Raw genomic sequence first — 16273 nt, 5'->3', positions numbered from 1 at the left:
GATTGGTGTTTGGGAAATATCCTGCCCCTTACCATCACTGCCAGTTTTAACCAAGTGGCTCCTCCCCCAGTTTCTCTTGAAGCCAATACGGAAGTGACTTAAACTGCAAGGAGCAGAATCTCATTGAGCTCATGTTAAAATGCCCAACTTTACAGCAGAATAAAACATGTTTACAGTCTGGTACAAACTATTGTTTTGGCCTATACGGCTGATTTTGCCCTTCATGACGACTGTGAGGGGGGTGAATCTTTTTATAACTCATTCATTTACATTATATAAAGCCTTAAAGTTCTGCATAATTAAGGGCGTGGTCACTTTGATTGACAGGTGGATAGCCATTTGTCTGCTGTCTGTTAGTCATGACATCACCTTAAGCTCCGCCCACATCCCACCTCTTTGCCCATTTTCTGTTATCCAGGCATGATGGCCAGCTGGTCTCTACTTTACGCTTCATGGAGACTACGTCCATATCTATTTACAGTCTATGGTTTCAACCCACGACTAACTCAACCAGGCCCTGCCCCTTTATTCTGCCTGTTAATCATTTAATATTGTGAATTTGCAGAGCTTTTTCATGCTCAAACAGCAACATTACACACTAAAGACAGATGCATAAGAGCCATAAGAGTATATAAATAACATTAAAATAATCTAATTATCCTGCATTGATTATTTGAGCCCAGAAGGTCTAATAGATTAGGTTGAGTTTTCGGGTCGAGTGGGGTTAAACTGCAGCGAGATGTTGTGTTTGTTCAGCCTGAAATCTCACAGGGGGGCATGATGGGATTTAATGCAAGACAAGCTGTTAGACCAGAGCCGTGTAGCAAAAACATTCAAGCTTGAGAAATTTACCCCTCCTGGGACCTGCACGCTAACAATCTGTAAATCTGTTTTATAGCGCAGCCTGGACCGCAATAACCTGTCACCCTCGAGATGACACGCACAATGCGTCAGGCTAAAAGAGCTAGAGAGAGAAAACTCCAGCCATTTCCTCCGGCACAAGGCCGTCTTCTGTGTGAGTTACAGAGCACACAGCTTCATTACTTGAGTAAAAGTACAGATACCCCTTGCTAAAGGTGACTAAAGTACAAGTAAAAGTACTACAGTCGGATATTTACTTAAAGGGGCGGTGAAATGCTGTTTCATGCATACTGAGCTTTTTACACTGTTAAAGACTTGGATTCCCATCCTAAACATAGACAAAGTTTCAAAAACTAATGTTGGACGTTTGATGGAGTATTTCTGTGTTAAAAATACTCCTTCCGGTTTCTCACGAGTATGGCTCGGCTTGACGTCGACAGAGCGGAAGGTCCTTGTATGGGCCGTACGGGCTCTTCTCCCGGTAGGGCGCGCGCGTGACTAGAGCGAGAGAGAAAATGCACGCCCATAAACGCTCTCAGGTGCAGATCCAGTCGTCCATGAACACTTATGACGTGCCACGCTCCACTTTATTCCTATGGGCGACGTCGAGCGACTTCAACGCTTCAGCACAGCCTTCCGGGAAGGCAGCGCTGCATTTGACCCGATTTGAACACAGAAATGACGGGAAGCTTCACAACATCGCGGATTTCCACGGTCACTGCTGTCAGGACTTCACTAAATCATACCAAAGAAGTGTGTTTTTGACGGAGCGGTCCCAGCGATAAAGGTTCGGTCCTGCTTTGGAAGCAGCCGGTGAGTAAATCTGCTTCAAATGTCTGTGCTGTCGGCTATCGTCTATGGGGGTAATATTGTTGCATTATTCCAAACAAATATATTGTTATCCACAAATAAATGTAAAGTGATTCACAAAAAATAAATAATTCCACAAATCAACAGAATGAGATCCGCAAATATATGCAGGAGTTTCACAAAAATAAATTAGATTCACAAATAAATACAATGATATTTGTGAGTAACAAAAAAATCCACACGTCAAAAACACACAACTCTGCCTTGCATAAGCTGCATTCATTTGTGAATCGCTTCCTCTGCATTTGTGGATCTCGTCTTGCGCATTTGTGGATCGCAGCACAGCACGTGGATTTTGAAACATTTCTAGCGTCTAGACTCAAAAAATATCCACAAATACGTAGACTCCACCCACCGTCTACTTAAGCCAATCAGATCACGGCCATATCGAGCTGACCAACCGTAGCACGTTCTCGCTCCAACCAATCACGTTTTGGCCAGTGCCGCTGAAAAACAGAGTTACGACCACTGATCTATATAAATCTATATATCTATAACTCTCTCTATATATCCAACTCTATATATCTATATAACTCATATAGATCAGTGATTAGGACACTTCCATAGGAACTGAGGAATGCACAGCGCGTGTCACGGAGCGACCAATAATTCCAGCATTAAACACCATTCATTTCAGTGTAAGGCTATCTAAAGTGCACTCGCTGGAAAATTGATGAAATAAAAATTAATGCATATTTTGAGATGTTATGGCATTATTGGTCTCTCAGGAATATTGACAGAAGATGTTTTTTATGAAGCATGTTGATTTATTGTTATATAATAGATCGTCAGACTCTAACTGCAGTCTCTAACGTGAGATCACTGCTAAAGCTATTATATCCAGATGCTATCTGTCATTTCAACAGTTTTTAGATTCTCTGAGATCTTTCTGTCAAATGCGTTTATATTCATTCAAGGAATAACGTATAGCACCTGAATGTAAAGAGTTGAATATATTGGTTGCCCTGTTTTTTTTTTAACCACCATTTAAAACTCCTTTCCTGGGTAAATTATCTACAGCCTCTATTCTAGCATCATTCCTTTATATTCACCTGGGGTGTATGCTTCAAGTGTTAAAATAACATAATTTAGGACGTTAACATTAAAATTAAAAATAAAACAGCCAGTAGATGGCGGAAGAGGAACACTTATTGGCTCATTAACCTTTTTTTCTATTTTGAATGAATTTTTATAGTAAGTCCGATTTATACCACTAAAGTAATATTTATTTGTTACTTTTTGAACTGGAATGTTAAATACATCGGCTAATTAGGGAACATTACAAAGTCAAACACAAATATCTGACTACTTCACGATAAATCTTTATTTAAATCATGTCTGTGCTGTCTGTTATGATGAGAAGATTTGTAGATAGTGGGACGATTCCTGTAAAAACTTGCACTAAAATTAATTCAGCGTTTTGAGACTGTATGAAACTAGTTTTGATCGATACTGAGAGGATTCTCATTCACGGTAAATTAATTGGTTATTATTTTCAATAGAAATGCACGTGATTGGCTACAACCCTCAACACTGTAAAATCATATGTTGTACTCTCGTGACCCAAATAAAGATTCTCTTCTTTATCTCTCCTCAGAATAAAATGCTACTGTAAAGCCTTGGCGACGTCAATGCACATATTGTGTTAATATTTGCCAGACATTGTTGCTAATAGCCTATACTGAAAAGGCTGTCTATCCTGCTATATCCTGTTTAAACAGATTGACAGGATGGAGTTGTTTGGAACAATTGAGAGCTTGGCTCTGGTCAGCATGATATGGCCGTTATCTGATTATATAGATAGTAACTCTGTTTTTCAGCGGCACTGGCCAAAACGTGATTGGTTGGAGCGAGAACGTGCTACGGTTGGTCAGCTCGATATGGCCGTGATCTGATTGGCTTAAGTAGACGGTGGGTGGAGTCTACGTATTTGTGGATATTTTTTGAGTCTAGACGCTAGAAATGTTTCAAAATCCACGTGCTGTTCTGCGATCCACAAATGCGCAAGACGAGATCCACAAATGCAGAGGAAGCGATTCACAAATGAATGCAGCTTATGCAAGGCAGAGTTGTGTGTTTTTGACATGTGTGGATTTTTTTGTTTCTTACAAATATCATTGTATTTATTTGTGAATCTAATTTATTTTTGTGAAACTCCTGCATATATTTGGGGATCTCATTCTGTTAATTTGTGGAATTATTTATTTTTTGTGAATCGCTTTAAATTTTTTTGTGGATAACAAATTGCGTTTGGAATAATGCAACAATATTACCCCCATAATCGTAGCCTGAGTAAACATCAGTAAACAATGCGATCGCGTGCTTCGTCATTCAAATGCGCTAACGGTTACTCCATTGTTGTTATATGTATAACGTTACACTAGTTTGACGAGCAAAACCGTTTTGCTTGCTACTGCTAAGGTTTAGTCACATACAATAGTCCATAAACCGAATCGTGTCCTCATAAACTGCGAGTAAAGACACACAAATGTTGACAGGTCACTAAATACAGTCCATACCACAGAGACGGACGTCCTGCTGTTGCTGCTTCTCCTGTTCAATTTATTTCAGCCTCCGGATCTGATTCTGGATCATATATCTATTAGCTGAGATCGATAGCCATGGGTTTCTCCACGCTTGAGGACGTCACCGCTTTGCGCCCTCGTCATTCTTTTATGCGCCCATATTTCTTTTATAAATATAATAAAACTAAAGACTTTTCGGAGATATGAAGGATGCAATACTACTCTATAGGTACTCAAGATTGACATGAGATTGACTGAAACTGAGTGTTTCACCCCCCCCCCTTTAAGTAAAAGAACTACAGTCAGATGTCTACTTAAGTAAAAGTACTACAGTCAGATGTCTACTCAAGTAAAAGTACTACAGTCAGATGTCTACTCAAGTAAAAGTACTACAGTCAGATGTCTACTCAAGTAAAAGTACTACAGTCAGATGTCTACTTAAGTAAAAGTACTACAGTCAGATGTCTACTCAAGTAAAAGTACTACAGTCAGATGTCTACTCAAGTAAAAGTACTACAGTCAGATGTCTACTAAAGTAAAAGTACTACAGTCAGATGTCTACTCTAGTAAAAGTACTACAGTCAGATGTCTACTCTAGTAAAAGTACTACAGTCAGATGTCTACTCAAGTAAAAGTACTACAGTCAGATGTCTACTAAAGTAAAAGTACTACAGTCAGATGTCTACTCTAGTAAAAGTACTACAGTCAGATGTCTATTAAAGTAAAAGTACTACAGTCAGATGTCTACTCAAGTAAAAGTACTACAGTCAGATGTCTACTCAAGTAAAAGTACTACAGCCAGATGTCTACTCTATTAAAAGTACTACAGTCAGATGTCTATTAAAGTAAAAGTACTACAGTCAGATGTCTACTCAAGTAAAAGTACTACAGTCAGATGTCTACTCAAGTAAAAGTACTACAGTTAGATGTCTACTTAATTAAAAGTACTACAGTCAGATGTCTACTCAAGTTAAAGTACTACAGTCAGATGTCTACTCAAGTAAAAGTACTAAAGTCATATGTCTACTCAAGTTAAAGTACTACAGTCAGATGTCTACTCAAGTAAAAGTACTACAGTCAGATGTCTACTTAAGTAAAAGTACTACAGTCAGATGTCTACTCTAGTAAAAGTCCTACAGTCAGACGTCTACTAAAGTAAAAGTACTACAGTCAGATGTCTACTCAAGTAAAAGTACTACAGTCAGATGTCTACTCAAGTAAAAGTACTACAGTTAGATGTCTACTTAATTAAAAGTACTACAGTCAGATGTCTACTCAAGTAAAAGTACTAAAGTCAGATGTCTACTCAAGTTAAAGTACTACAGTCAGATGTCTACTCAAGTAAAAGTACTACAGTCAGATGTCTACTCAAGTAAAAGTACTACAGTCAGATGTCTACTCTAGTAAAAGTACTACAGTCGGATGTCTACTAAAGTAAAAGTACTACAGTCAGATGTCTACTCAAGTAAAAGAACTACAGTCAGATGTCTACTCTAGTAAAAGTACTACAGTCAGATGTCTACTCAAGTAAAAGTACTACAGTCGGATGTCTACTAAAGGAAAAGTAATACAGTCAGATGTCTACTTAAGTAAAATTACTACAGTCAGATGTCTACTCAAGTAAAAGTACTACAGTCAGATGTCTACTCAAGTAAAAGTACTACAGTCAGATGTCTACTTAATTAAAAGAACTACAGTCAGATGTCTACTCTAGTAAAAGTACTACAGTCAGATGTCTACTTAATTAAAAGAACTACAGTCAGATGTCTTCTCTAGTAAAAGTACTACAGTCGGATGTCTACTCAAGTAAAAGTACTACAGTCAGATGTCTACTTAAGTAAAAGTACTACAGTCAGATGTGTACTCAAGTAAAAGTAATACAGTCAGATGTCTACTTAAGTAAAAGTACAACAGTTGGATGTCTACTCAAGTAAAAGTACTACAGTCAGATGTCTACTTAAGTAAAAGTACTACAGTCAGATGTCTACTTAAGTAAAAGTACTACAGTCAGATGTCTACTTAAGTAAAAGTACTACAGTCAGATGTCTACTCAAGTAAAAGTACTACAGTCAGATGTCTACTTAAGTAAAAGTACAACAGTTGGATGTCTACTCAAGTAAAAGTACTACAGTCAGATGTCTACTTAAGTAAAAGTACTACAGTCAGATGTCTACTAAAGTAAAAGTACTACAGTCAGATGTCTACTTAAGTAAAAGTACAACAGTTGGATGTCTACTCAAGTAAAAGTACTACAGATGTCTACTTAAGTAAAAGTACAACAGTCAGATGTCTACTCTAGTAAAAGTACTACAGTCAGATGTCTACTCAAGTAAAAATACTACAGTCAGATGTCTACTCAAGTAAAAGTACTACAGTCAGATGTCTACTTAAGTAAAAGTACTACAGTCATATGTCTACTTAAGTAAAAGTACTACAGTCGGATGTCTACTCAAGTAAAAGTACTACAGTCAGATGTCTGTTCAAGCAAAAGTACTACAGTCAGATGTCTACTCAAGTAAAAGTACTACAGTCAGATGTCTACTCAAGTAAAAGTACTACAGTCAGATGTCTACTCAAGTAAAAGTACTACAGTCAGATGTCTACTCAAGTAAAAGTACTACAGTCGGATGTCTACTAAAGGAAAAGTAATACAGTCAGATGTCTACTTAAGTAAAATTACTACAGTCAGACGTCTACTCAAGTAAAAGTACTACAGTCAGATGTCTACTCAAGTAAAAGTACTACAGTCAGATGTCTACTTAATTAAAAGAACTACAGTCAGATGTCTACTCTAGTAAAAGTACTACAGTCAGATGTCTACTTAATTAAAAGAACTACAGTCAGATGTCTTCTCTAGTAAAAGTACTACAGTCGGATGTCTACTCAAGTAAAAGTACTACAGTCAGATGTCTACTTAAGTAAAAGTACTACAGTCAGATGTCTACTCAAGTAAAAGTACTACAGTCAGATGTCTACTCAAGTAAAAGTACTACAGTCGGATGTCTACTAAAGGAAAAGTAATACAGTCAGATGTCTACTTAAGTAAAATTACTACAGTCAGATGTCTACTCAAGTAAAAGTACTACAGTCAGATGTCTACTCAAGTAAAAGTACTACAGTCAGATGTCTACTTAATTAAAAGAACTACAGTCAGATGTCTACTCTAGTAAAAGTACTACAGTCAGATGTCTACTTAATTAAAAGAACTACAGTCAGATGTCTTCTCTAGTAAAAGTACTACAGTCGGATGTCTACTCAAGTAAAAGTACTACAGTCAGATGTCTACTTAATTAAAAGAACTACAGTCAGATGTGTACTCAAGTAAAAGTAATACAGTCAGATGTCTACTTAAGTAAAAGTACAACAGTTGGATGTCTACTCAAGTAAAAGTACTACAGTCAGATGTCTACTTAAGTAAAAGTACTACAGTCAGATGTCTACTTAAGTAAAAGTACTACAGTCAGATGTCTACTTAAGTAAAAGTACTACAGTCAGATGTCTACTCAAGTAAAAGTACTACAGTCAGATGTCTACTTAAGTAAAAGTACAACAGTTGAATGTCTACTCAAGTAAAAGTACTACAGTCAGATGTCTACTTAAGTAAAAGTACTACAGTCAGATGTCTACTAAAGTAAAAGTACTACAGTCAGATGTCTACTTAAGTAAAAGTACAACAGTTGGATGTCTACTCAAGTAAAAGTACTACAGATGTCTACTTAAGTAAAAGTACAACAGTCAGATGTCTACTCTAGTAAAAGTACTACAGTCAGATGTCTACTCAAGTAAAAATACTACAGTCAGATGTCTACTCAAGTAAAAGTACTACAGTCAGATGTCTACTTAAGTAAAAGTACTACAGTCATATGTCTACTTAAGTAAAAGTACTACAGTCGGATGTCTACTCAAGTAAAAGTACTACAGTCAGATGTCTGTTCAAGCAAAAGTACTACAGTCAGATGTCTACTCAAGTAAAAGTACTACAGTCAGATGTCTACTCAAGTAAAAGTACTACAGTCAGATGTCTACTCTAGTAAAAGTACTACAGTCAGATGTCTACTCAAGTAAAAGTACTACAGTCAGATGTCTACTCAAGTAAAAGTACTACAGTCAGATGTCTACTCAAGTAAAAGTACTACAGTCAGATGTCTACTCAAGTAAAAGTACTACAGTCAGATGTCTACTCAAGTAAAAGTACTACAGTCAGATGTCTACTCTAGTAAAAGTACTACAGTCAGATGTCTGTTCAAGCAAAAGTACTACAGTCAGATGTCTACTCAAGTAAAAGTACTACAGTCAGATGTCTACTCAAGTAAAAGTACTACAGTCAGATGTCTACTAAAGTAAAAGTACTACAGTCAGATGTCTACTTAATTAAAAGTACTACAGTCAAATGTCTACTCTAGTAAAAGTACTACAGTCAGATGTCTACTCTAGTAAAAGTACTACAGTCAGATGTCTACTCTAGTAAAAGTAATACAGTCAGATGTCTACTCAAGTGAAAGTACTACAGTCAGATGTCTACTTAACTAAAAGTACTACAGTCAGATGTCTACTTAAGTAAAAGTACTACAGTCATATGTCTACTCTAGTAAAAGTACTACAGTCATATGTCTACTTAATTAAAAGAACTACAGTCAGATGTCTACTCTAGTAAAAGTACTACAGTTAGATGTCTACTCAAGTAAAAGTACTACAGTCAGATGTCTACTCAAGTAAAAGTACTACAGTCAGATGTCTACTCAAGTAAAAGTACTACAGTCAGATGTCTACTCTAGTAAAAGTACTACAGTCAGATGTCTACTCAAGTAAAAGTACTACAGTCAAATGTCTACTCTAGTAAAAGTACTACAGTCAGATGTCTACTCAAGTAAAAGTACTAAAGTCAGATGTCTACTCAAGTAAAAGTACTACAGTCAGATGTCTACTTAATTAAAAGTACTACAGTCAGATGTCTACTTAAGTAAAAGTACTACAGTCAGATGTCTACTCTAGTAAAAGTACTACAGTCAGATGTCTACTCAAGTAAAAGTACTACAGTCAGATGTCTACTCAAGTAAAAGTACTACAGTCATATGTCTACTTAATTAAAAGTACTACAGTCAGATGTCTACTCAAGTAAAAGTACTACAGTCAGGTGTCTACTCTAGTAAAAGTACTACAGTCAGATGTCTACTCAAGTAAAAGTACTACAGTCAGATGTCTTCTCTAGTAAAAGTACTACAGTCAGATGTCTACTCAAGTAAAAGTACTAAAGTCAGATGTCTACTTAAGTAAAAGTACTACAGTCAGATGTCTACTAAAGTAAAAGTACTACAGTCAGATGTCTACTAAAGTAAAAGTACTACAGTCAGATGTCTACTTAATTAAAAGTACTACAGTCAAATGTCTACTCTAGTAAAAGTACTACAGTCAGATGTCTACTCAAGTAAAAGTACTACAGTCAGATGTCTACTCAAGTAAAAGTACTACAGTCAGATGTCTACTCAAGTAAAAGTACTACAGTCAGATGTCTACTTAAGTAAAAGTACTACAGTCAGATGTCTACTCAAGTTAAAGTACTACAGTCAGATGTCTACTAAAGTAAAAGTACTACAGTCAGATGTATACTCAAGTAAAAGTAATAATAATAATAATAATGCATTTTATTTAAAGGCGCCTTTAATGACACCCAAGGACACCTCACAATGAAAATACAGAACACTGCACAAAACACACAACAAACACTCTACAAATACAATAGATAGTGTGTTAAAAAAATAAACAAAATAAAAAAATAAAAAAATACTACAGTCAGATGTCTACTCTAGTAAAAGTACTACAGTCGGATGTCTACTCAAGTAAAAGTACTACAGTCGGATGTCTACTCAAGTAAAAGTACTACAGTCAGATGTCTACTAAAGTAAAAGTACTACAGTCAGATGTCTACTAAAGTAAAAGTACTACAGTCAGATGTCTACTCTAGTAAAAGTCCTACATTCAGATGTCTACTCTAGTAAAAGTACTACAGTCAGATGTCTACTAAAGTAAAAGTCCTACAGTCAGATGTCTACTCTAGTAAAAGTACTACAGTCGGATGTCTACTCTAGTAAAAGTACTACAGTCAGATGTCTACTAAAGTAAAAGTACTACAGTCAGATGTCTACTCTATTAAAAGTACTACAGTCGGATGTCTACTCTAGTAAAAGTACTACAGTCAGATGTCTACTAAAGTAAAAGTACTACAGTCAAATGTCTACTCTAGTAAAAGTACTACAGTCGGATGTCTACTCTAGTAAAAGTACTACAGTCAGATGTCTACTAAAGTAAAAGTACTACAGTCAGATGTCTACTCTAGTAAAAGTACTACAGTCAGATGTCTACTAAAGTAAAAGTACTACAGTCAGATGTCTACTCTAGTAAAAGTACTACAGTCGGATGTCTACTCTAGTAAAAGTACTACAGTCAGATGTCTGCTTAAGTAAAAGTACTACAGTCAGATGTCTACTAAAGTAAAAGTACTACAGTCGGATGTCTACTCTAGTAAAAGTACTACAGTCAGATGTCTACTAAAGTAAAAGTACTACAGTCAGATGTCTACTCTAGTAAAAGTACTACAGTCAGATGTCTACTAAAGTAAAAGTACTACAGTCAGATGTCTACTCTAGTAAAAGTACTACAGTCGGATGTCTACTCTAGTAAAAGTACTACAGTCAGATGTCTGCTTAAGTAAAAGTACTACAGTCGGATGTCTACTCTAGTAAAAGTACTACAGTCAGATGTCTACTAAAGTAAAAGTACTACAGTCAGATGTCTACTAAAGTAAAAGTACTACAGTCAGATGTCTACTAAAGTAAAAGTACTACAGTCAGATGTCTACTAAAGTAAAAGTACTACAGTCAGATGTCTACTCTAGTAAAAGTACTACAGTCGGATGTCTACTCTAGTAAAAGTACTACAGTCAGATGTCTACTAAAGTAAAAGTACTACAGTCAGATGTCTACTAAAGTAAAAGTACTACAGTCAGATGTCTACTAAAGTAAAAGTACTACAGTCAGATGTCTACTCTAGTAAAAGTACTACAGTCAGATGTCTACTCTAGTAAAAGTACTACAGTCGGATGTCTACTCTAGTAAAAGTACTACAGTCGGATGTCTACTAAAGTAAAAGTCCTACAGTCAGATGTCTACTCAAGTTAAAGTACTACAGTCAGATGTCTACTTAACTAAAAGTACTACAGTCAGATGTCTACTTAAGTTAAAAGTATTACAGGCAGATGTTATTTAGTCAAGGTACTTGAGTAATATTGCATTACTATTGCCACAGTGCTTACATTTATGTTCAGAAACGTCCTACATGGAGTTATGAAAAATGTTAATACCTTGGAGAATGTAAAAGGAATTAAAAGTAAAATCAAGTCATTTTTATCTTTTGACCGTGTTGCTTTATGGAACATTTCTCACTTGCCCGCAAGGCAATAGCACAATGACAACGCTCTGACAAACCTCTGCTAGAGTTTTAATGGATGTTTTGCAGCCACATTTGAACCTGAGTGTGTTAAACACGCCGCATACTCAAGATCATCACGGGTCGGCACATTCCCAGATGGACCTGCTGCGTATTCATCCATAGTTTCATCTCTTATATAAATCTGAGCATGGAGTTGACTTTGGTGGAAAGCTGAAGCTGATTGCTGATAGGCCATCCCAATCAGTGACGCCTGCACAATCCAATCACGTTTGAGAGTGTCAATCAACAAATTGAGGGTTTCTGAGAATTTTTTTGCTTCCTTTTTTTTTTAGAAGTAGTAACGGGTACTTACGGTTATGGATAGAAATGTAGCGTAATGAGTACAATATTCGCCTCTCAAATGTACTTGAGCAAAGTCGTGAGTACTCCCCAAAAATGATACTTGAGTAAAGTAAAGATCACTCAAAATTGTACTTAAGTACTGTATTCAAGTAAATGTTGCTGTCCCTCTCTCATTTCCTTTGAAAGGGTGATTTTGAAATCCAAAGCTGCTTCAATAAACCTGTATATAGTACATATATCCTAATTAACTGCATAATCAAAACCTTGAACAATATTTATCTTCCTATATTATTATAATGATTCTTTCCAGTTATGATTTTGCTTTAATGTTTCTTGTTTTCTAAAGTGTCTTTCATTTAATTTATTATGTTTTATTCCTTTTATACTTCCTTTTACTGAAACACTAAAGACTCAAGATGAATATTTTCTGTACTATTGTGTGTCCCTCTCACTGAAAGAAAGCACTCATGCTTTGGAGAAATGTTTTGTTTATAATTAGATGTTCTTAACCTTGGAGGAAACCAGTATTCTCTGTTTGTGTGTTTGTGTGTGTACCAGATCTGTGCAGGGCTAATGTTGGAGATAGACATTTCTGCAGAAAACGCCAGACTTGAAGACGCTTTTCGGTGACCTACACTGTAAAAAATTATTTAGAAAAAAGTTATCTGGTTGCCTTAAAATTTTGAGTTAACTGAAATTAAAATTTTGAGTTAATACAATGAACATTTTTTGAGATTCGACAAACTTTATTAAAATATTATTAAAATATTTTGTAAGCATATTGGGTAATTGTGTGTGTTTTATTTCTGATGACGCAGTGAAACATGCCAAATAGTGCTATTTTCATGATTTATCAATTTTTTTATGTGGTTCAGATTCAATAATAATTTGAGTTTCTATTTATTAAACAAATTTCCTTCATTGTATCAACTCAAATTTTTTATTTCAATAAACTCAAAATTTTAAGGCAACCAGGTTACTTACTTTTTTAAGTTAAACCAACAAAAACCAAACAATTTTTTTTACAGTGTATGAGGTCACTGTGATGTAATTCTGGTTATGGGGCGACGACTTGTCGACCTAGTTTGGTGATATGTGCTACTATCTGTCTACGTGTGGAAAGTTGCTTACATTGCATTTTATCTGAGCCAATCAGAATGATGTGGATTGACTTTGAAAACGGTATAACTGTTGGGACAATTGTATGTATGATAGGGCGAGGCAACGAGACAGTGAGAGAGGGAGCACGGCCTACGAACTCCTTGTGAGACTGGAAGCTGGCTTCTGCTTTTGAAATTGCAAACTATTCTTAAAGGGGGGGGGGGTGAAACACTCAGTTTCAGTCAATCTCATGTCAATCTTGAGTACCTATAGAGTAGTATTGCATACTTCATATCTCCGAAAAGTCTTTAGTTTTATTATATTTATAAAAGAAATATAGGCTGTACTGAGTCTTTAAGGAAAAAAACAAGCGCCTGGAGGCGTATCGTGTGGGCGGAGCTAAAGAATGACAAGCGCGCAAAGCGGTGACGTCCTCAAGCGTGGAGAAACCCATCGCTATCTCAGCTAATACAGATAATGATCCAGAATCAGATCCGGAGGCTGAAATATATTGAACAGGAGAAGCAGCAGCAGCAGGACGTCCGTCTCTGTGGTATGGACTGTATTTAGTGGCCTGTCAACATTTGTGTGTGTTTACTCGAAGTTTATGAGGACATGATTCGGTTTATGGACTATTGTATGCGACTAAACCTTAGCAGTAGCAAGCAAAACGGTTTTGCACGTCTGTTACATGTGCATGTAGTTGTTGTCTTAATGTTTTGTCTGCCCTCTAGTGGGAGGAATTGTTGTTTCTGTCTTGTTATGTACAGATTCCTTACACCTGGGGATCCGATGAGCCTTGGTATATATGGAACCTCTCCGCTACGTCTAGAGGAGCTGGTGCGGCGTGCTGGTTGCGTTTCGTTTCCTCCCCTGGTGTTGGTTCTGAGTTTTTGTGCATTTTGCTCTCCCCACTTTGTGCTAAGATTATGAATTCGTGAATAAATCTTCGTCCAAACAAAATTCGTCCCTCTTTTGTGTTGCGGTGGAGGCCGTAACAACGTCAGACTAGTGTAACGTTATACATAGAACAACAATGGAGTCCGTCAGCGCATTTGAATGACGAAGCGCGCGATCGTGTCGTTTACTGATGTTTACTCACGCGACGATAAGCACAGCACAGACATTTGAAGCAGATTTACTCACCGGCTGCTTCCAAAGCAGGACTGAACCTTTATCGCTGGGACCGCTCCATCAAAAACACACTTCTTTGGTATGATTTAGTGAAGTCCTGACAGCAGTGACCGTGGAAATCCGCGATGTTGTGAAGCTTCCCGTCATTTCTGCGTTCAAATCGGTTCAAATGCAGCGCTGCCTTCCCGGAATGCTGTGCTGAAGCGTTGAAGTCGCTCGACGTCGCCCATAGGAATAAAGTGGAGCGCGGCGCGGACTATAACGACGACTGGATCTGCACCTGAGAGCGTTTATGGGCGTGCATTTCTTCTCTCGCTCTAGTCACGCGCGCGCACCCTACCGGGAGAAGAGCCCGTACAGCCCATACAAGGACCTTCCGCTTTATTAACGTCAAGCCGAGCCATACTCGTGAGAAACCAGAAGGAGTATTTTTAACACAGAAATACTCCATCAAATGTCCAACATTAGTTTTTGAAACGTTGTCTATGTTTAGGATGGGAATCCGAGTCTTTAACAGTGTAAAAAGCTCAGTATGCATGAAACAGCATTTCACCCCCCCTTTAAGTAAATGTTTCTTTTAATTAATTGCAATCTTGACTCTTTGTCTTTATTTCTTCACTACTGGTCCTGGGTCATAAGCTGTTAACCCCTAACACCGTCAATAGGGGGGAGGGGGAGATGTGAGGGAGGATTTTTCAGCCGGGACTTTTTACTGCGCCGAGTCGAAGTACTCTCAGAAGTGCTATTCCGCCATACATTATAGTTCTCCTTTTTAATCCGCTTAGAAAAGTGCCACGTTTTATGTTATGTCATCATACTTGATCGTTCAACTATTGGTGTAACTATATTGAAATAGAGAAACGTGGAGGTGTTTGGTCACTTCTAACTTGATCTCTGTTTGGTACCATAGTGAATGAACTGGGCTTAGTGGGCTAAGCTAAATGCTATCAGATCGTCACCGCGCGTCAGAGAGATTAAGAGCACACACTGAGATGAGAGAGGTGTGTATCAACTCATCTTAGGTAAGGGAATAACAGTTTAATATGAAAAAGCGGTGAAGTATCCCTTTAAATAAAAAATAATGGTGTGTGTGGTATGCAACAGCGGATGACTTGCACACTGCAACGCAGCATATGTAAAAGCACAACAGGGGTGCGGCTCCTGCACCACATGCACAGCACAACACACACTGCATACACACTGCACACAGAGTGTGTGTGAGATGTGTGTAATGGCGTGACTTACGTCTGCAGGTGGGCTGGCGGCCTGACCAGGTGCCGTTGGGGAAGCAGATGCGCTCCGCCGAGCCGTAGAGTGTGTGACCCGTGGAGCAGGTGAAGCGCACTTTAGCGTGTTGCTGGAAGCTTCCCTCCTCGCGCGTGGCATGGGCCGGCGTTCCCGGATCCCCGCAGCCGCCCCTCTTATCACCTGCAGACACAGCGCACATAAACATACACACACTCATATTTTCCCAGATAAGCAAGCACATGAATTTTTCTACTAGACTGAGTAAACCCAGCCTGATCTGCCGGCGGTTTGATTTCGCCCGGCAACTCGTACATTAATTTATCCTCTGTTACACTTTTGCAGGAACCAATCATAGACTGGCTTATCCACCTCACACGCTATTGACGAGTTTAACACGATGACTGATAGAGGAACAATGAGTCGTTGCCTGTTGATCACGCCTCTTGTGGTCTGATTGGTTGAAGGACTATCCAATCGTGTACATTTGAACTATGCCCGTTGATCACGCCTCTTGTGGTCTGATTGGTTGAAGGACTATCCAATCGTGTACATTTGAACTATGCCCGTTGATCACGCCTCTTGTCCTCTGATTGGTTGAAGGACTATCCATTCGTGTACATTTGAACTATGCCCGTTGATCACGCCTCTTGTGGTCTGATTGGTTGAAGGACTATCCAATCGTGTACATTTGAACTATGCCCGTTGATCACGCCTCTTGTGGTCTGATTGGTTGAAGGACTATCCAT

The 16273-nt window shown here is 37.9% G+C and overlaps 1 protein-coding gene across 2 annotated transcripts in view; it reads right to left on the bottom strand.

Annotated features, from left to right (window-relative positions):
- The window catches only part of csmd3a (CUB and Sushi multiple domains 3a), a 579356-nt gene that overhangs the window by 73666 nt on the left and 489417 nt on the right, over nucleotides 1-16273 (bottom strand). For both annotated transcript variants that reach the window (XM_067447773.1, XM_067447774.1), the window contains exon 57: nucleotides 15525-15707. In XM_067447773.1, coding sequence (XP_067303874.1) covers nucleotides 15525-15707 — 183 coding nt within the window. The remainder of the gene's footprint in view (nucleotides 1-15524; nucleotides 15708-16273) is intronic.

This window comes from Pseudorasbora parva, chromosome 7 (genome assembly GCF_024679245.1).
Source record: "Pseudorasbora parva isolate DD20220531a chromosome 7, ASM2467924v1, whole genome shotgun sequence".
Classification (NCBI taxonomy): domain Eukaryota; kingdom Metazoa; phylum Chordata; class Actinopteri; order Cypriniformes; family Gobionidae; genus Pseudorasbora; species Pseudorasbora parva.
The sequence above is the reverse complement of the archived record's forward strand: the minus strand, read 5'-3'. Positions and strand labels throughout refer to the sequence as shown.